General features: G+C 40.2%; 1 protein-coding gene across 1 annotated transcript; it reads left to right on the top strand.

Annotated features, from left to right (window-relative positions):
- Positions 1 to 103: 103 nt before the first annotated feature.
- Positions 104 to 19,761, top strand: LOC139943198 (carbohydrate sulfotransferase 11-like). Its single transcript, XM_071940016.1, has 4 exons — positions 104 to 908; positions 4,375 to 4,503; positions 12,482 to 12,660; positions 17,699 to 19,761. The coding sequence occupies exons 2-4, from the start codon at positions 4,392 to 4,394 to the stop codon at positions 18,608 to 18,610; spliced, it is 1,203 nt and encodes a 400-aa protein (XP_071796117.1). The 5' UTR covers positions 104 to 908; positions 4,375 to 4,391; the 3' UTR covers positions 18,611 to 19,761.
- The last annotated feature ends 2,375 nt before the right edge of the window (positions 19,762 to 22,136 follow it).

A 22,136-nucleotide genomic window follows, 5' to 3' on the forward strand; every position in this document is an offset into this window, starting at 1 on the left:
TTTCGAGGCAAACTTGTGTGGATCATTGTATTCTACTTTTAAAACATCTTTCCAACCATATGCATTTTATAAAAAACGGTTACAAACGCTTTTGTTTTGACCAACTCGTCCGATCCAAGGCAACGTGTTCCTTTAAAAGTTTGTTGCTACTTCCATTGGGTAACGGTATCGTCATATTCAGTTAAAAAAATAACTCAGCTTATTCCGAAGCTTTCAAATACCATGGTCTACCCCTCATAGAAAGTTTGTTTCATGGTTCCAAAGAGCAGCTAGATCTGGAGCAAGGTTGGTTCATATTAATTCCATTGCGACCAAAGTCTATTACACCATACACTATTAGTCTGTGCAGATTAGATGCTACAGTAGGCAACAGTGCATTACTTATAGCGCCAACCGAGAACACCCTCCTGTGAATTCAGCACTCAATGCCCTAGTGCAGTCACGGCACACTCGCCGTGTCCCCCATGTCACTTCCGCGCGACTTCTTTTTTGTGTTTGGGGTGCAAACAACGGGCCCATGGGGATTAGAGAACTGAGGAGAAATCCTTTCTCAATATAATGCATCGATGGATACATGGATGGAGTTAGTCTTGGTACACGCACACCCGTTCATCCAGCTCGCCGATAGCGCCGCGCTGTGCGTGAAAGGTAAACGAGAAACGTTTTGTTCGAAGACTAGTATGGAGTTGGTAGATGGTATTGAATCGGTAAATGGTGTTACTACTACCATAGAGCATGGAGGACCATACAAGAATGGAATGAAACTGACCCAACTCTCAAATCGGTCTTTCTAAATTCCGGTTTTCCAGAAGTTTATTTTATGGAAGTTCATTTCTGCAGCTATTTTGTAACAATCATTGGCGCCGTCGTTGTGTGGATAAGTTGACTTTTGCTGGTAGGTTAATAAGGTGAGTACATGGAAAGAACCATTCTTCATCCGTGGTGTGGTGGACCTTTCCTGTATGGAGATACGCCGTGTTTTGGGGTTGTGAATAGGCCTAGTTAATGCAATCTCTATGGTTGGCAGTTGGTGTCAACTACTAATGCGGTGTAAGGTTACACGCCTTGGGACAGACTTCCGTATCCTGCATGCAGATCGGTGACCACTCTATTCACTCATTTTTTTTTTTACCGAAAGGAATATCTCATTTTGAGTAAGTTTGATACTAATTTATTTTGTACTGAATGAAGAAGTGGTAGGAGGATTCAGCAATGCACCCTATATCCCTATTTTAACATCCTATTCCGATGTTCTTAAAACCCTTACCATGGATGAAGAAAATTGTCTTCATCCACCACAGTGTGTTTTTAAAAGTAATACCATGATTTTTTTTTCCTGAAAATGTTGCTCTATGTTTGAACAGAGCAAGTTTGAGCAAAATATGGATGTCGGAACATGTCGGAATACGGAGCATCTACCTAGTGGATGATTTGCTAGCGCAGCGGACTTCCAATAAAGGCAGTGGACACTATTGGTAATTGTCAAAGACTAGCCTTCACAGTTGGTGTATCTCAACATATGCATAAAATAACAAACCTGTGAAAATTTGAGCTCAATTGGTCATCGAACTTGCGAGATAATAATGAAAGAAAAAAAAACTCTTGTCACCCGAAGTTGTGTGCGTTTAGATGGTTGATTTTGAGACCTCAAGTTCTAAATCTGAGGTCTCGCAATCAAATTCGTGAAAAATTACTTCATTCTCGAAAACTATGGGACTTCAGATGGAGCCGTTTCTATACTCTTAATCAAGAAAGGTTTTATGCTAATAATTATTTTGAGTACCAATAGTGTCCACTGCCTTTAAACGGGATTGGCAGAGCCGACAAATATAGTCACAAACAGTGTTCATGTTTTGTGTGAACATCAAATAATTATACATGAATTAACAAACCCGTGAACATTATTGGACTTATAAAATTCGAGTATGTGAGTCGAGATAAAAATAGTTTAAAACAAATCCATGCACAATTTCAGCAAGTCAAATTTGTTCTTATGTAATGTTATGTAATCTGTAATCTGTTTGTTCGTTAATACATATTATTATTTTTGAAGGTTTTCCATATAGGCCTAACTTAAACACTTCAGAGGGAGATCACAAATAACTTAAAGAATAAATAATTACAAATCTGTTAAAAACTGAGGCTCAGTTGGTCATCAAAGTTTCAAGAAAATAACAAAACAAAAAACATGATCCCCCAAGAATTGTGTCCTTTCAGATGCCAAGCAAGGTCTTTAAAGCCTTTCTTGGATTCAAAAAAATATATATCTTTCTCTAAAGCTATATTACCCTAAAGAGGGGTCGATCAAACAATGTTTTATTATATCAACATCTCTCAAGGCTTTTTACAGGAAGTATGTTTTTATTGTCGTTAATTTGTGGAGAAATAACTCAGAACCTCCCTACAAATCCATAATACAGGACAAGTTGCAGTACAAAAACAGCTGCACTCACTCCCTAGTTTATTAATAATAAAAATACTCAATCGATAACTTTACTGCTTGGTCTTATTTTTTTCCTGTGTTATTTTTTTTTGCTATTATGTATTATTATTATTACATATCCTTGATTATATTTTGATCTCTAATCTCTAATGTATTATTTTAGCCTTGAGAATTATTGTTATTATTTTTTTCGTCTTGCAACTTTTAATCTGTGATTAATTTAGCGGTAGGCCTATACCTTGCAAATAGTACAGCCCCTGCTGGGATACGATGTTTGCTTTGTAAAAGTCTTACAGGCAGTGGACACTATTTGGTAATTACTCAAAACAATTATTAGCATAAAACATTACTTGTTAACAAGTAATGGGAGAGAGAATAAAACATTGTGAGAAACGGCTTCCTCTGAAGTGACGTAGTTTGCAAAAAAGAAGTAAATTTCCACGAATTAGATTTCGAGACCTCAGAATTGGATTTTTTAGGTCTCGAAATCAAGCATCTGAAAGCACACTACTTCGTGTTTTGAATAATTAGATTTCGAGACCTCAGAACTAGATTCCTGGATCTCGAAATCAAGCATCTGAAAGCACACAACTTCGTGTTTTTTCTTTCGTTATTATCTCGAAACTTCGACGCCCAATTGAGCTCATATTATTTTCACAGGTTTGTTATTTTATGCATATGTTGAGATCCACCATGGAGGCATGGATCCACCAAGTGAGAAGACTGATCTTTGACAATTTACCATGGTGTCCAGTGTCTTTAAAGGCACTGGACAAATTGGTTATTGTTAACGACCAGTATTCTCACTTGGTGTGTTTTACTCAATTAGTCATCGAATTTGCAAGAGAATAATGGTTTAGAAAAACACATTTGTTGCATTACTTTGTGTGCTTTCAGATACATAATAAAATGCTTCAGATGAGAAGTCTTTAATTATGCAAAATAACCTTACCTCTTTCTCAAAAACTACGTGACTTCAGAGGGAGCCGTTTTATCACAATGTTTTATATTATCAACAGTTCTCCATTGCTCGTTACCAAGTTTGCTAACATTTATTTTGAGTAACTACCAATAGTGTCCAGTACCTTTAATAGTCTTAACCCAATAAAAACAAAACTACGATTACGGACGTATGCAGACTCCATTGGGGCTCATTTGCATAATCGTATACAGTCTCCTAATAATAAATAAAGAGACAGTGCAAGGGATATTTCAAATTCAATACTGGGACGTAGAACTGCCCATTTCTCATTAGAAAGGCCATTATGTGAGTAGGGACTATACTATAAAATGGAAGGCACACGTTTGTTAATCACTCCATTAAATTTAATGGCAAACCAACTTACTATGTTAGAAGTACAGCAGCTTTCGATAGAGTAAAGCATTTTGAGAATCCAATTTTCACTTCGAAATAATGTTGTTAAAGGCAGTGGACACTATTAGTAATTACTCAAAATAATTATTAGCATAGAACCTTTCTTGGTGACGAGTAATGGGGAGAAGTTGATGGTCTAAAACCATGTGAGAAACGGCTCCCTCTGAAGTGCCATAGTTTTCGAGAAAGAAGTAATTTTCCACGAATTTGATTTCGAGACCTCAAGTTTAGAATTTGAGGTCTCGAAATCAAGCATCAGAAAGCACACAACTTCGTGTGACAAGGGTCTTTTTGTCTTTCATTTTTTTTCCTCGCAACTTCGACGACCGATGAGCTCAAATTTTCACAGGTTTGTTATTTTATGCATATTTTAAGATACACCAACTTTGAAGACTAGTCTTTGACAATTACCAATAGTGTCCACTGTCTTTAACTATTTAATTTTTTATGCGAAATCCACTCCTGTGCCTGCAATGGGGAGGTATACGTTTGGTAACGATTCTTAAAATTGAAAACAATAATAACATTTTTTTTGGCATTTGGTTCTCATTTTCAGTTTATACAAGAATCGTCATGAAGGTACGGCGGAAACTGGCACTCGGCGTGGTCGTTGTCTTAAGTATTGCCCTATTTATTATTGTTGATGTGACGACTCTGTGGAGACGCCGTTTAGACAAATACGCAGGTAAGCATGGTCAACTGTGGTCAAGTGGTTAGAGTCAAGGAATTGCAACCACAAGGTTGTGGGTTCGAATCCTACCAAGCTAACCGTCAGGACTTGCAACCACAAGGTTGTGGGTTTTAATTCTACCAAGATAACTGTTGTCTGGTGGTTAGACTGCAGGACTTGCAACCACAAGGTTGTGGGTTTGAATCCTGCCAAGCTAACTGTGGTCCAGTGGTTAGCCTGCAGGATTTGCAGTGACAAGGTTGTGGGTTGGAATCCTACCAAGCTTACTGTGGTTCATTGGTATGACTGGAGGACTTGCAATCACAAGGTTGTGGGTCCGAATCCCCCAAGCTAACTGTGGTCCAGTGGTTAGACTGCAGGACTTGCAACCACAAGGTTGTGGGTTTGAATCCTGCCGAACTAACTGTGGTTCAGTGGTTAGCCTGCAGGACTTGCAATCACAAGGTTGTGGGTTGGAACCCTGCCAAGCTAACTGTGGTTCAGTGGTTAGACTGCAGGACTTGCAATCACAAGGTTGTGGGTTGGAACCCTGCCAAGCTAACTGTGGTTCAGTGGTTAGACTGCAGGACTTGCAATTACAAGATTGTGGGTTTGAATCCTACCAAGCTAACTGTGGTCCAGTGGTTAGACTGCAGGACTTGCAACCACAAGGTTGTGGGTTTTAATTCTACCAAGATAACTGTTGTCTGGTGGTTAGACTGCAGGACTTGCAATCACAAGGTTGTGGGTCCGAATCCCCCAAGCTAACTGTGGTCCAGTGGTTAGACTGCAGGACTTGCAACCACAAGGTTGTGGGTTTGAATCCTGCCAAGCTAACTGTGGTCCAGTGGTTAGCCTGCAGGATTTGCAGTGACAAGGTTGTGGGTTGGAATCCTACCAAGCTTACTGTGGTTCATTGGTATGACTGGAGGACTTGCAATCACAAGGTTGTGGGTCCGAATCCCCCAAGCTAACTGTGGTCCAGTGGTTAGACTGCAGGACTTGCAACCACAAGGTTGTGGGTTTGAATCCTGCCGAACTAACTGTGGTTCAGTGGTTAGCCTGCAGGACTTGCAATCACAAGGTTGTGGGTTGGAACCCTGCCAAGCTAACTGTGGTTCAGTGGTTAGACTGCAGGACTTGCAATCACAAGGTTGTGGGTTGGAACCCTGCCAAGCTAACTGTGGTTCAGTGGTTAGACTGCAGGACTTGCAATCACAAGGTTGTGGGTTGGAATCCTACCAAGCTAACTGTGGTTCAGTGGTTAGACTGCTGGACTTGCAATCACAAGGTTGTGGGTTTGAATCCTACCAAGCTAACTGTTTCAGTGGTTAGACTGCTGGACTTGCAATCACAAGGTTGTGGGTTCAAATCCTACCAAGCTACATGTTTCAGTGGTTAGACTGCTGGACTTGCAATCACAAGGTTGTAGGTTCGAATCCTACCAAGCAAACTGTGATCAAGTGATTATAGACTGCAGGACTTGCAATCACAAGGTTGTAGGTTCGAATCCTACCAAGCTAACTGTGGTCTGGTGGTTAGACTGCAGGACTTGCAACCACAAGGTTGTTGGTTCGAATCTTACCAAGCTAACCGTGGTCTGGTGGTTAGACTGCAGGACTTGCAACCACAAGGTTGTAGGTCCGAACCCTACCAAGCTAACCGCTAATTTTGCGATGACGTTTTATATACATGTAGTTCGTGTATTGTGTATTATTTTCACTTGGGTGTTCTCCGCAGTTTGTATTTTTTTTAGGGGGGGGGGACGGCTTTTGTTTTTTATATGACACAGAATTAAAACATTTTTTAAACATAAACAGCAGATGTAGGAATTAGTGAAGGACGTTTGTTACATCATGCCTGAAATAATTAACTTATTTTAATAAGTAATATTGTTTTAAACATAAACAACAGATGTAGGAATTATTGAAGGACGATGTTGTTACATCATACCTGAAATAATTAACTTTATCAAATCAATTGGTTATCAAAGTTGCGAGATAATAATGAAAGAAAAATAACCCTTGTCACACGAAGTTGTGTGCGTTTAGATGGTTGATTTCGAGACCTCAAGTTCTAAATCTGAGGTCTCGAAATCAAATTCGTGTACGTCATTCTGGAAAACTATGGCACTTCAGATGGGGCCGTTTCTTACAATGTTTTATACCATCAACCTCTCCCCATTACTCGTCACCAAGAAAGGTTTTATGCCAATAGTTATTTTGAGTAATTACCAATAGTGTCCACTGCCGGAGGTTTGAATTTAATATCACTCAGCTTTATTGATGTTGAAATTCACAAATCTCTGTGTAAATTAATATGTGCTTAGTTGTGTGCCGTTACGCGTTTCATGTATTGTCAGCAGTTGACATCATTGTACTGTTGATACATTCTGCCCATACCAGGCATTTCTCAAAGGACTTCGAGTTGACAATTTTGTGTTCCCTTTACGTGCCTATAGGCTATCTGGTTTTGTCATTAATGGCAAAGTGAATGCCATTCTGTTTCCTTAGACCAATCTGTTATTGTCATAAAGGCAAATTGGTTTTTGGATCCGTCTGATCGTTTTAAATTCTGCCGTCGATTTCACAAAACTCTTTCTTACTTAAGACTAATCTTAGGACTTAGGACGAGTCCCAACCCTGCACTGTAGCATGCAGACCTTAAAGTCACCTGGAAGTGGTATTTTTTTTAAATAAAGCTTTTGTCACTAAAATATGTGTTTTTATGAGAGGAATGTGAATAAAAAATTAACTAAGGTTTAAAAATCTTAGTTTTGATTGTATTTACAAATTTACGAGTAGGCCCCGACCCGAGAGGGCGCTGTTCGTGACGTATTTCAAGGCGCGATATTTTGAGAGAAAATTTGTAGTCGGGGCCCCCGTGCATTACGTCTGGGAACATGGCACATCAAAACAAATTTAGACACGATTTTACACACATACGTACATTGAAACTTGAACATGTTGAACGCCTAGTGGTTTTTACAAAAGCTATTGCTGCTATTTTTATTTAACTATGCGACTTTTTAGTGACCAAATGGGTTGTAAGATGTGGGTCTGCCTACGTATTATTATAGAAAAACGGCCACTGAGCAGACTGCACGCACGCACTATGGCTGCTGTATAATGGGCCGACGGTCACATAGGACCTGCACGCACGGTGAATCGCATGCGGTACCAACAAAAAATCGTGTCACTTGGCAAAAGCTAAAAACATACCCTCAAAGTTCAAACTTACCCGAATTTTTTCACGTTTAGCAAATGCTCCTCTGAGTTCGTCACGTCTTTCAGATACCTTCTTCGACTTCCCACTAGCTAGAAAAATTGTTGGGACGGCGTCGTGTTTAAGAATGGCTCTTCTCGTCATGTCAAATGAGTTGTGTATCCAGGATTCGAAGCACGACGGCTCTAAGTGTTCGCTGCAGCGCTGAAAAAGACGTCGGACCGGACCATTTTGCTCTAGTTAATCTGACTTTCGCAGCCCACAACCGCCTATACTTGGGATCTGCAGGAAACAGATGAAGACTGACCCCATCTTTAGTTGTTTTGCTGCATGCAGCAGCAATACACCTGGTCGGCATAGCCGGAAAACGCCAGAAAAAAACCTTTTTCGCAGCGTACAAACTCACGTCTTAGAATTACATGTACTTTTGCATGTGTGTTTATCTACGCATCGAGGGGGGTCTATGTTTGATCGAGGCAAAGTCTTCCTTTTCATACGTCACAAATGGGGTAGGCGGAGTCAACCCCCCCAGTCACTTAATTAATTTTTTTAACATATAAATCGTGACAAACAATTACTCAAAAAATTGTTTTATTGTCAATAAACATATACTCTTATGTTTAAAAGAAAAAAAATCCTATTTCCAGGTGCCTTTAAGATTAATCCTAAGTTAGGAAGAGTTACTCGTCCTAGCTCGAGATAAGACGAGTCCTAACTCTTTGTGAAATCGACCCCAGTTTCCTTAGGCCAATCTATTATTGTCATAAAGGCAAATTGGTTTTTGGATCCGTTTGATCGTTTGCTATGTCTGCAATAGTTATAGGCAATAGATTGTGTATAATTTAAATGTAAATAGATAGATAGACCATGAAGATAAAACTAACCTATGCAAATTTCGGCATCCCCGAACCTAGATATTGACAAAATAGGGACACCGCCAATATAGGGCTAGATAGCTCAGTTGGTAGAGCGCTGGCACGTTAATCCAGAGGTCGTTGGTTCGAATCGCACTCTAATCCAGTCAATTCTTTGTTCAACCCCCCAAAACCTATGCATTTTCAACTCAAAGTTTTTGTCGCGTTTTTGAGATATATCGCCAAAAATCCGGAGCGGTTTAGTCCGATCCACGAAGGAAAAAGTTCGTAAATTGGAATACACACTGTAGGTTTTTATGCTAACAAAGGGACAGGAGACGAAATAAAACATGGGCTGCCTTCTGTGGAGTATAAAAAACAAAAAAAGACGAAATAAAACACCCACCCGTCGAGGAAGGAAATTTCCCCCTCCACGTACACCACAGGGGTGTTAAATTAATGATTACACCTCCTTAAAGGCAGTGGACACTATTGGTAATTACTCAAAATATTTATAAGCATAAAACCTTTCTTGGTGACGAGCAATGGGGAGAGGTTGATGGTATAAAACATTGTCAAAAACGGCTTCCTCTGAAGTGCCATAGTTTTCGAGAAAGAAGTAATTTTCACGAGTTTTGATTTCGAGACCTCAGAACCTCAGATTTAGAACTTAAGGTCTCGAAACCAACCATCTAAACGCACACAACTTCGTGTGACAAGGGTGTTTTTTCTTTCATTTTTATCTCGCAAGTTGGATGACAAATTGAGCTCAAATTTTCACATGTTTGTTATTTTATGCATATGTTGAGATACAGCAACTGTGAACTGCAATTACCAATAGTGTCCACTGCCTTTAAATGCATTGTTTACAACAAGCAAATTAGAGTATAGATTATTTGTCCACGGAAACTAAAAGCAGATGTTTCAGCGAGAAATGACGTCAAGGTGGGACAAGTTGCCTTGGATTTCCCAGTTCGTTGTGAAGTGGTTGAGAAGATGGTGTAAAGGCAAACTATACCTTATGGATTTTTGGAAACGTTTTGATTGTTTTAAATACAAAATTTGAGAAGCATTACTGCAGTAACGCTTTTCAGATTACACTTTTGGGGTGTAACAAATTAAATATGTCTATTTACATAACCACATACTTATTAGCCTTTTAGAGGTAAATTTTATGAGTGCACTGTTTGGTTTGGGTGTGTACAGACAAATTTACCCAAACCCAATTTTGTCCTAAACGTGTCCACCATAATACCTATAAAAAAAGATTTATGACTATCGCATATAATTATTAATTTTTATGCTGTTTTCCCCCTCCAAACACAACCTGGTGAGTTTTTATTCATACTGCATTTTATAGTATAATTATCATCACTTTGGGCTGTCGTATGGTCGTTCCAGGTGGCTATACTTAAAGGTTCACTAATTATATACAAATAAACACCAAATAAGGACACAAATCCCATTACGATTTCCGCAGTACATTATCACGGTCGTTCCACCAAACAAAGATCGGTGTAAAACTAGGACACAATGCACTCTCACTTTTGTTGGCAGGAAGCTGGCTTTGCAGGAAGGTCGTTGGGTTCGTTTCTGGTCGCGGGGGTCAAACTCGGGCCATGCTTGTGGGACTCTTCTCGGACGTAGACTTGTGGACAAGTCGGTAAATGTCTGTCGCAATCACAAGAGCGTTCCGACTTTATTCCGAATCTCCCCACGATTACTGATGTATTCTAGCGAGATTGCTGGCCCCGCGAGACCCCCTGCTCTCACTGACGACTACGGTCCCATTGGGAGCAGAAGTCGGCAACCAGCAGTTCGCGCGAGAGCAGTGATCTCGCGAGAGCACCACCACAACTCGACTATCTCACTGCGGTAGACCATTAACGACTTGTCCGCAAGTCTATGTCAGTCTCGGTCTGGGCATGGGTGACTAGAGTCTGAGAGTCTGGGCGCGTAGAGAAAGAAACAAGGAGATGGAGGGAGCTGGGTTTACTCTGTGTGGTTGCGGAAGGAGCGCTCCAAGGTCATTGGTCTCCAAACCACAGTCTCGCATAGAAATTAATGACATTCTTTGGGATTTCTTTTTTGAGGTGTTGTAGCCTTTCGTCAAGGTCGTCGTGGCTTTGACAGCTTCGTAGAGACGCTATCTCAAGCGACTTGAAGGGGAGACCACGTGGCTGCTGTATGCGCCGTATCACATTGTAAACCCTTATAAGGTGCTTAAAGGCAGTGGACATTGGTTATTACTCAAAATAATTAATAGCATAAAACCTTACTTGGTAACGAGTAATGGGGAGCTGTTGATGGTATAAAACACTGTGAGAAACGGCTCCCTCTGAAGTGACATAGTTTTCGAGAAAGAAGTTATTTTCCACGAATTTGATTTCGAGACCTCAGGTTTTAGAATTATGAGGTCTCGAAATCAACCATCTAAACGCACACAACTTCGTGTGACAATTGTTTTTTTCTTTCATTGTTATCTCGCAACTTCGACGACCAATTGAGCTCAAATTTTCTAAGGTGTGTTTTTTATGCATGTTGAGATACACCAAGTTAGAAGACTGGTCTTTGACCAGAATTACCAATAGTGTCCAGTGTCTTTAATAATTGGGTTTCAAAATTCATATCTGCAATTACCTATCATTCTGAAAGTTTGTATATACTCAGCGCCTTGAGTACCTTGTTTGGTAGATACGTGCGCTATATAAGACTTCGATATTATTATTATTATTAATTATTTATTGTTATTAGGGGGTGGGATACGCCCCCATGGATGTCCATGTCATTAGTTGCTTACACAGTGAAATAAATACACAACATCATTCCTGCGCAAAGAAACGATATAACAAAAAGAAGGGTGTTCACATTTTAATTCAATATTTTACACACGAAACTATCCATGACTGCAGATGACGTCTTGTTTTTGAGTTTTGGTTTGCACCATGGAGGACGGAAACTCCATGGTCTGACAGTGTGTTCGGCTCGTTTATCAACAATGCACTTCAGGCTACTTGAACTACTACCGTTAAAGGCATTGGACACTATTGGTAATTGTCAAAGACTAGCCTTCACAGTTGATGTATCTAAATATATGCATAAAATAATAAACTAGTGAAAATTTGAGCTCAAGCGGTCATCGAATTTGTGAGATAATAATGCAAGAAAAATAACCCTTGTCACACGAAGTTGCGTGCGTTTAGATGGTTGATTTCGAGACCTCAAGTTCTAAATCTGAAGTCTCGAAATCAAATTCGTGCGTGGGAAATTACCTCTTTCTCGAAAACTATGGCACTTCAGAGGGAGCCGTTTCTCACAATGTTTTAAACCATCAACCTCTCCCCATTACTCGTCGCCAAGTAAGGTTTTATGCCAATAATTATTTTGAGTATTAATAACCAATTGTGTCCACTGCCTTTAACCTTGCGTAAACATAGTCCATACAAAGTACATTAATTTGGTTGTTTTCTGCAAAGTTGACTCTGATTTTTGAGTGAACTTATGCCCCTCATTGACCTTCCCGCCCCAAGCTTATCAGACGATAGGTGGCTTAGCGATGGGACAGCAAGTAACAGCTGGAATTGCGAACGGACACACAAATCATTAGAAATCTGAGAAACGATTTCAAAGTGGTTTCTAACATTTATTCAAACATGTTGAGGTGGAAATCAGGTCATATAACTTCGAGAGGGAATCTTGTCTCAAAATGTTTATTCTCAACAGCTGCAGTTATTCTTGTCCTTTCTCTATGTTCTTACCGAGTCCGTGTTTATGGTCAATAATGGTAAATCTGTAAATTCATCATATTCAATGAGATATTCAACAGCTCAAAACATTTCCAGGTTGTTCCTAGTTTCATGCTGCTCATTGTTTAAGTAGCCCATATTTTTCTTCTCACTCTTGGTCATTTTTAGACACGGCTGAACTATGGAAGCCTTTCCGCATGGCCGATGTGCCACGTAGTCTCCAAGCACAGAGGTTTGTCTTACCATCCAACATGATAATGACTGGCTCCCCACTTGAGAAGTCTTATAATACAACTCGAAAGACGCCTACTCAACGGCCAGCACCGTTTCTTCCAGAGCATGTCACGGTAAGATGTGCTTTAGACTGGTCCTCTGTTACAGGTATTGGCTTTAATGTATACACATGTACGTCGAACTTAACTGCGAATCTCAAGAACCATGAAAGCCATGTGATATGATACGAGGTCAAAGGTAAATGTACGTGGGTTCAACAGCAGATACCTTGCGTAATCACGAGCCTCGAAGACTATGTGAGTGACGGCGTACCTGTATTAGCCACCGATAATCAGTGTGTATTGGAACAGGGGTCCGCTGGCCAAAATACCAGGTGAAATACCTTGGCCAAGTCAACATTTTGTCCAGCTATACCTTCGACACTTGAATTGTTTTTTTTATTTTCACACGAGGTACATTCTGTAAAGTTTACAACCTTGCTACAATTTAGCATGGGACCCTTGCTAAATTATAGCCATCCTTGAGATCTTACCACCCATAATAAGTACCAACCCATTGTCTCCCGTATCATGCTCTATAAGTACTCCTTCTTTCCTCGTGCGGTCGCCTGGTGGAACACCCTTCCTGGAAGCACCTTTGAATATCCTCACCAACATACGAGGTGTTTAAGGAAGTTGTAGTGGCAGTCACATGTAATCCATAATTGTATGGACCCCTGTTTTCTTGCACCTTGTAAATTCATTTAAGTGGCACAGGCGCCCACACTGCGCATGCACATTTCGTTTTTTTCCTTGGCGTTATAGACCTTTCTTTTGTTGATAAACAAACCGCCTTGGTTGGCATGGTCGGCCGAATGTTAGTAAAAACACTAAATCTTAAAAACAAATGTTTTAACCAAATTCAGCATTTTCTGCAAACATTCAATTCAATAAAATACCTCTCATAATTATTTGTTTTGTTTTTAACAAAATCAACAAATTTGGTTACATTGTTACCAAAAATAGCGATCTTTTCTTAATTTGCACTTACGGCTTTCCATAGTTTTCCAATCTGGGTTGGCAAAAATTCGGGCTGTGACATTGCAAAAGAAAGGTCTATATCCTGACTTACGGACATTGCCGAGTATTACGTAGAAGTCACGTAGAAGTCTTGTGAATTCTTCTTATTTCACTGCCTTTTATCAATGTGGAATGTAAGGCCATGGTGGAGATGTCTTTTCAATGAGATACAAACATAAAGGAGAAGAAAAAAAACCACAAGGGTGAAATAGAGTTCTTGGAGATGCCATGTTCATGACCATCACTCATGGCCAAGGTCACAGGTTAAACACGATCGATAACAGATGGATGTGACAGTTTATCAAAAAACATATGGTTCGCAGTTTATTGACCAAGCACGTTGTGATTAGACTGCCGAGTGTCAAGGGTCACTGCGCATGCGAGTTCACATTTTTTGTTTAGGTCACCCATAAGCGTACTAACGTGGCCTTCAAACGGTACATTCATAGAGGAAGGCAAATTCCTTTAACACTATAAAGATTTGAATGCTTAAAGGAACACGTTGCCTTGGATAGGTCGAGTTGGTCTTTGAAAAGCGTTTGTAACCGTTTTTTATAAAATGCATATATGGGTAGAAAGATGTTGTAAAAGTAGAATACAATGATCCACACAAACATGCCTCGAAATTGCACGGTTTTCCTTTTACCTCGTCGACTAACACGGTCCGCCATTTATGGGAGTCAAATTTTTGACTCCCATAAATGGCCGACCGTGTTAGTTCGCACAGTAAAAAGAAAACCAAGCAATTTCGAGGCAAACTTGTGTGGATCATTGTATTCTACTTTTAAAACATCTTTCCAACCATATGCATTGTGTAAAAAACCGGTTACAAACCCTTTTTATAGACCAACTCGTCCGATCCAAGGCAACGTGTTCCTTTAAAATGGAGTGAAATACACATGTTTGTCATTGAAATTTTGTCTGGGCTTGGATGGAGGGCATCTCTCTAAATAGTATGAGGAATTTTTTTCAAGATGTTTTAGGGAATGTAATTCTAAAAGCATATTGAAAGAGAAATAGCTCCTTGAATTTCAGCTAAATTCTGCACTTCACTGAGATTTCTTGGTGGTTTAACATACAAAGATTTACATTGAAAGTAATATAAAAACAAATTCACAAAATTCCTAAACAAAACTCTATGGTAAAAGTCTAAAAAGTGATCGGTAAAGAGAATTGGTGTGAGGGTAAAAAATATATCACTATTTAATTTTAGTCTGCCAGCTCACTGATTGTGAAAGTCACACCAGAAACATTTCTGTCTGTGGAATCTTGGAGTCATGTTCAAGAAAACTATCTAAAAACATGTGATCCGTAGAAATCACATCTTTTTAGATAGTTTTCTAGAGCATGATAGCCAAAATTGAGGACAATTGAAAAATAATGTGCCATTCTTTGTCAATACTTTCTCCTGATTCAGTCACACAAAGAATTACGCCCACATTTTGGCACAGGTTTGTTATTTCATGTTCGGTTGATCACCCAACATGTAAACTCCATCTGCGGCTCTTTTGCCACCTAACAATAGTATAAAATAACCTTGAACGGCGATTTAGTGCACTTTGTTCGGCGAGTTTGATGAACGCTTCTAGCATTAAAGGAACACGTTGCCTTGGGCATGGATCGGTCGAGTTGGTCTGTGAAAAGTGTTTTTAACCGTTTATATAAAATGCACATGGTGAAAAAGATTTTTTTTAAAGTAGTATATAATAATCCACAAAATTGCGTGGTTTCATTTTACTTTGCGAACATGGGAGTCAAAAATTTGACTCACATAAATGGCCAACCGTGTTAGTCGACGAGGTAAAAGAAAAAACCACGCAATTTCGAGTGATACTTGTGCATGTGGATCATTTTATTCTACTTTTAATATATTTTTCTAAATCATAATGCATTTTATAACAAACGGTTACAAACGCTTTTCAAAGACCAACTCGACCGATCCAAGGCAATTACCACAGAAAGGCAACAAAGGCAATTGTCTCCATGCCCCAAGGCATTAGTCCTTGCCTTAGAGCCAGTATTAGCATGACTAGCCGCCATTTTGGAATAATTTTTTTGTCGACCGAAAAGTGAAAAATAGCCACTCCCTGCATGCTCGCCGCTTGAGGGCGCACCGCGTTGTGAATCGCCCTAATTGCCTCCATGCCCTTTAGTCATTGCCTTGGAGCCCTTCAAATGCTCCCGTAGTAATGTACAATTTCCTCATAGGGTGCCATTTACAAAGGAGAAAATGCCTTGGTGGCTTTTCCCTTTCAAAAACGTACACGCATATAATTATGGCCGAAAGCCCCATTTCATACTTCTTGCGAATGCAAACGTCACAGGGCTGTTTTCTCAACGAATGTTTCACAAGAGTGCAGCACACAAGTCAATAGGGGACTTTTGGGGCGCTAGGTGGCAGCAGACTTACCAGGTAAAATCAATTGTTTGCATAGTTCTGAGCATGCGCATATTACCGAGAACAATGGATTTTACCATTGATCTCCATAGACCTTATCGCAAATACCAATGCGCAAGCGCAGACTGTTGAATGAGGTGCATTGTGGGATAGATATGGATCAAATTTTGCTACCAGCTAGACCACAATGCACCTAATTCCAAGCGTTACGCGCGCGCCCCGGTATTTGCGAAAAGGTCTATTATACTGACTGGATAGGACATCGCGTCTAAACGCAGGCCGCGCGCGTATTTTTTCAAACGGGTGAAGACCGTTCGTCACACGAAATGCGCTGTACACTTTTAAACGGAGTTGCTGCAAGCAGAGATAAGTTTTCGTCCTTTTAATTGTCATTTGGGGATAAATACAATTGGAATCGGATCAAACAAACTAAAAATGCTGATGGTGAAGTCGTGCGCGGCTGTCAATCACTGGAGGAGGGAAAACTGAGTCGGCAAAGGGATTGTCTTTCCATAAGTAGGTAGGCCTTTGCATTTTTTTAGCGATTCATATTATTATTATTATGTCTAACGTTACAAATATAAGCCGGAAATTTAAACTATCTTTCATAAAATAATTATTATAGGCCAAGTATTTGTTATTTTTACAGAGCAATACTATTTTTGTTTTCGCTCCGTTACAGATGGTTGTCTGGAATCGACGAGGACGGGAAGCCCGGATTTCAACAGATGTTTGTCATAGCATCAATAATTAAAAGGTTCGGGAAAGCGACAAGTATATGCGAATTATGTACAGACGATACAAGTTCGTTGAGAGGATCAGTCATCTCGGAAATAGCCGACTTCGTTATTTGTGACCAAAATAACATGATGAATAAAAGCTTAACAATAAAAAGTTTAAATTTGTTAATGGAGTCAACTCTCACTTATCACATTGTATTTTGTTTTCATCTTTCTTGTTCTTTTCCCTCGATTTTAGCGAGTATGTAGTTCTCACTCTAGTGCCTACTCGAATTGTTTATTGTAGGAGCGACTCTTGTTTTGTCTTTATATGGTTTATTGCCATTTTCTCAATGAACTGAAAGAATAAAAAAAAACATGTACCTGAATCCCAAAACAGTTTCTCGGCCGAGTGTTTGTTTAGAAATTTAAATATCATTATCATAATACTAATAGGGCATTTGATAGAAACAAATGTAAAGTTAGTTTGCTTTATTGCATTTCACTCAGAAACTTTTTCATACTTCAAACTATCGATCGTCATGTTTTCCCCACATTTCTATTCTCAATTTACAACTTCAACTGACAGACTCAAACCCGACCAAGTGCACATTAATTTACCCGTTTGAAGGAATTGCGCCGCCATTGTTGGGCCGCGTGTTTATGCACGCAGCATAGCGCAATGTCCTATCCAGTCAGTATAATGGAGATCAATGGATTTTACCCACAGACGTTATAATACCTTTGTCTGTGATTTTACCAGGTAAGTCTGCTTCCACCAAGCGTCCCGAAAGTCCCCTATTGGTGTAAATTATTTCTTACAACTTGTTGACGTCAAAATCTATATTGCATTTGAATTCACTGGAAGTATGAATCGAGCTTTAAGCTGTACGTAAAATGATGTTTGTGTTAGTGCCAATATCATTTCCATTTTTCGTGTTGTAAATTTCGAACGCTTTTGAAATTATTATTTCAGGAGAAACTGTCACCGGTCACAAAGAAGGCTTTGTCAGCAGAAGACGAATTCTCACAACGCATGGAGACGGTACAGAAGTTGCGACACGACCTCATTCACCAGCAGTGTAGAGAACTTTACAACTTATCGCTTTTGGACTTCCAAAAAGACCGGGAAAAAATTCTCTCGTGGAAGACGTTTTACGAGCACGCGTACGCAAATGACGATTTCAAATTCATGATCTGCCGAGTGCTTAAAGTTGGGTCCTTCAGCTGGCGACAGGTCATTAGGTCACTTTACACAAAAGGCAGTCCGTCTTTCAAAAAATCCCAGCCTTTTGGGGATTACTCTATCAGGGAATACGATAATGGGAGGTTCCTATATGATCTACAAAACTACACTAAAGTTCTCTTCGTACGGGAGCCCTTCGCTAGGCTTTTATCCGGGTACAGAGACAAGTACGTAGAGCTGCGTCATTTCCCGTACTACAAACCAATCGGCTCAGAAATCATCCAGGCTTTCCGGAAGGGCGCCACCAGGGCTCAGATAGCCAGCGGGAGGCCAACGTTTGAGGAGTTTCTCCGGTGGCTGGTCAAGAACCCAGAAGACCGCACTGGAGATTACCATTGGAGGCCGCTCTTCGATTGGTACCACCCTTGCGAGATTCACTACGATTACATAGGAAAGCTGGAGACAGCAACGGAGGATGCTAAATACATCTTTAAGAAGATTGGAATTGATAAACTTGAGACGTACCCATCCACTGAGACTCACCATACGTTTAGCTCGTCCCAAGATGTAATGAAGAAGTACTACTCACAAATCTCACCGGATCTTATACCTCAACTCGTCAGTCGATACAAGGAAGAGTTTTTTCTGTTTAACTACACCGTTCCTCTCACTTTGAGTGAGGTATGGACGAGAAAACCTTAACAGAAACAACTTTTGTTTCCTTTCATTTGTTACCGAGTTTGTTAATAATTCTTTCATCTCCTTATTTTTGTTTTCTTATGAACGTTTATTTTACAACATACGAGTCTCACACTACCAGCTTCCTCTTGGGATGGGAGCCGTAATTATTTTCAGAACAGACTGAGGATGTTTGGGGACTCTAGGTGGCAGCAGACCTACCGGGTATATCCATTGTGCTTGGAAATTGACCTTACCAGTCTGCTGCCACCTAGCGTTCAAAAGTCTCACATGAGTGGTATTGGACATAATCAAAACTTCCTCAAGAACGTTGATTATGAATAGCAGTTTCATAATACTAAGGTGCTAATGTTTACTCACATTATTGGAAGGAAATCATTTCATGAAATGGCCAAAAGACTTGGTAATATTGGCATACAGGGAACAAGTTGTTTTCTTAACTTAGTTTGAAAAAGCCTTCAGGCTGACCATACACACTGGCCTCATGACACCATGGTCATCGCCTCAGCACACAGATCAGATGTTCTTATTGTATTTCTGTATTAATTACTGTATTGTATCAATTATGTACACTCATTTGCAATTATTGTATTGTAATTAAACTTCCATTTTCTATTATTTAATTGCTGAAGTACTTTTAACCTTACCTGTACGTAATTTATTCACAGATTCGGGTCAAACTGATCCAGAGAGGGTCAGGCCTCACACACTTGATCCGGGTCATATTATCTGATCCGGAATTTTTTCCAGAATGCATTAATGTCTTCTTTCTTGCTGCTTTCAATGCGAGACTTCAGGCGCTAGGTGGCAGCAGACTCACCATGTAATTAACGTAGTTCTCAGCGAGGATGCGCACATTAGCGAGAACATTCCTTGGTGAATTTGCTGCCACCAAGCGTCCCAAAAAGCGTATTTGGTGAAGGCCTGTTTTGTTTTTAATGTTTAGACCCATTACCAAAGGTTTATCAAGGTGACAGGTTATTGAAAAAATGCAATAATTATCTTCATAACTATTTAAGTAAGATTATTTAACACAGTCGGAATTGTAACCGCAATTTTTTTTTTTTAATTTTGGGTTGTGTCTGCTGCTCTGTACTTGTACAAAATGGGTGTTATTAATACTTTATAAATAAATCATATTTTGTTTTACTTTGCATTTCGTTTCGTTGTTTTTGGTAGTGTGAAAGCAGATTATTCAAATCTAACGGCCTTGCGTTTCGACCCTAGCAGAGTCTTTCTCGAAGGCTAAAGAGAAAGACTCTGCTGGGGTCGAAACGCCAGGCAGTTGGGAGTGTCGTGGCTGAGCGTTTAAGAGCACCGAATCCAAACTCTGGTGTTTCTGATCAGCAGAGTGTGGGTTCGAATCCCCAGCCGTGACACTTGTGTCCTTAAGCAAGACACACAACCATTGCTTCGTCCTTCGGATGGGACGTAAAGCCGTTGGTCCCATGTGTTGTGTAAACGCATGTAAAATAACCCAGTGCACTTATCGAAAAGAGAAGGGGTTCGCCCCCGGTGTTCCTGGCTGGATTGGCAGCATATTGCGCCACAGCACCTTGTAAACCATTACATGGTGCTTAAGGATTAGGTCTTGTATCTCAAAATTCGCCCACTCCTTGCAGTAATAATACCTGGCGCTTTGTATCCTTTGGCAAAAGGCGCGTTATAAATACGGTTATTATTATTATAGTTAATGTTTTTTCTTTGCATTACCATAGATCCTTTTTGTTGATGAACAGCTTGCCACTTTCTCCAACAGAATATTCATTCACATAGTTCGGGCACACACAACTGATGTAATTAATTTGTTTCTTTCGACCACAAATCGAAATTTTGATTTCTCGTAATGTTTAATGCCGAATTAGTATTGTGCTGTTTTAACACGCGATTTTGTCCAATAAGCTGCATGGTTTAAAGACACCATGAACACCTACGTACCTTTGGGTTTTCTATGTCAAACATCATGGGAGAATACTGATTATCGGCAATCCAAAAAAAAAAAAAACTGTGTTGAGTGCCTTTAAAAATACGTAATATTTTGGTGAACAAAGGTTGCATGGTCCTATCTACTTGACCTATAATAAATAAGACTAATCATGAGTTGTGTTTAACCATAACGAGTCCTCTCCGTACATCTCATCAACAACAAACACACTCCCACCTGCATAGTCGGATAGAACTGAAGTGCCATCCTAAAAAATGTAACACCATTTGTTTGAGGATTCTCTCTTGTGAATCGATTTAGAACAACAACTATTCTCCATAAGCATTACGACGGTGGCAATGTTTGTGTACAAAACCATTGCGCCCGGTTGGCCACATGTCGCAGTTTTGAGTGAATTATTAACCCCATTCACATAATATCTCATATCGACCATCAGACAAGACTTTGCTTATTGGATCAGAACAACCTTGCCGCAGTGAAGTCCATTAGTATAATCAGTGGGCTTTTGGTGTTTATCGACTCCATTCATCTGTGCATTTTTAATTTCATTTGGGAGGGAGGGGGCCGCATGTGCAGGGAGGGTGTTCCTGCACCGCCCCCCTCCCCCACACCAGTAATGTCCAATTACACCTGAAAAAAAAATTAATGGACAGAATACCAAATTAGGGATAGATGTGTCATTATTGTTGGCAGCCTCGCCTGGAGCTGCGCCGGTGTCAGATGCAATAATATTGTGTCCGCCATGCAATATTGTCTGCTCCGGACACTTTTGCATATGCAATCGTGTCCGAGATTATGCAAAAACCGTCCGGCGGACATGTACATTGTAAACCAGCGTGCATGCACTGAACCTATACATATGCAGCATGGATATTGAATCACGTATTTTTTATGATTGCAGCGAATACCCAACGGCCGAACATTTCCATTCATGACATCATGGAGGTAGCATGCACTTAGCTAACAAAATGGCGAACGTGTTCCGTCGACCAAGGGCGGTTGTTTACTGCAAGGACGGTTTTGCACGGGGCGGACACATCTGCATATGCAAATGTGTCCGGGCGGACACAATTGCATTATGCAGCAGCGTCCGGGCGGTCACGATTGCAAATTATGCAAAACCGTCCGGCGGACATTATTGCATCATTATTGCATATGCAATAATGTCCTCCGGATAGTATTGCATTGAGGACATAATTGCATGCGACACCGGTGAGTCCTGCATGAAATTCTATCCGCAGATCGAGGAGAGTCTGTCCCCGTGGTGGAAATAAACATGGGCCGGAGAAGTTGTACACAATTCGCCGTATGGCGGGGGGGGGGGGGGGGGGACACACAGAATCTCCTATCACGGTGTCCTTGGCAAATCTGGCCCCGCCCCCATGGAGGAGGATGGTTCAAAAGAGGGCGATACACAAGAAGAACTTTAAGTACACATTTCGTCGAATCCGGGGACTAATTAAGCTGTAGTAAAACAGTTCTTGTTCAATCCCAAATTAAAATTATTTTAAATTTTACTCACGTCAATCACAGATTTCATTAGAACTTATAAACACGTGACGATTACGTAAAAAAAAGTTACCT

The sequence above is a fragment of the Asterias amurensis genome, chromosome 10 (assembly GCF_032118995.1).
Source record: "Asterias amurensis chromosome 10, ASM3211899v1".
Classification (NCBI taxonomy): Eukaryota; Metazoa; Echinodermata; class Asteroidea; order Forcipulatida; family Asteriidae; genus Asterias; species Asterias amurensis.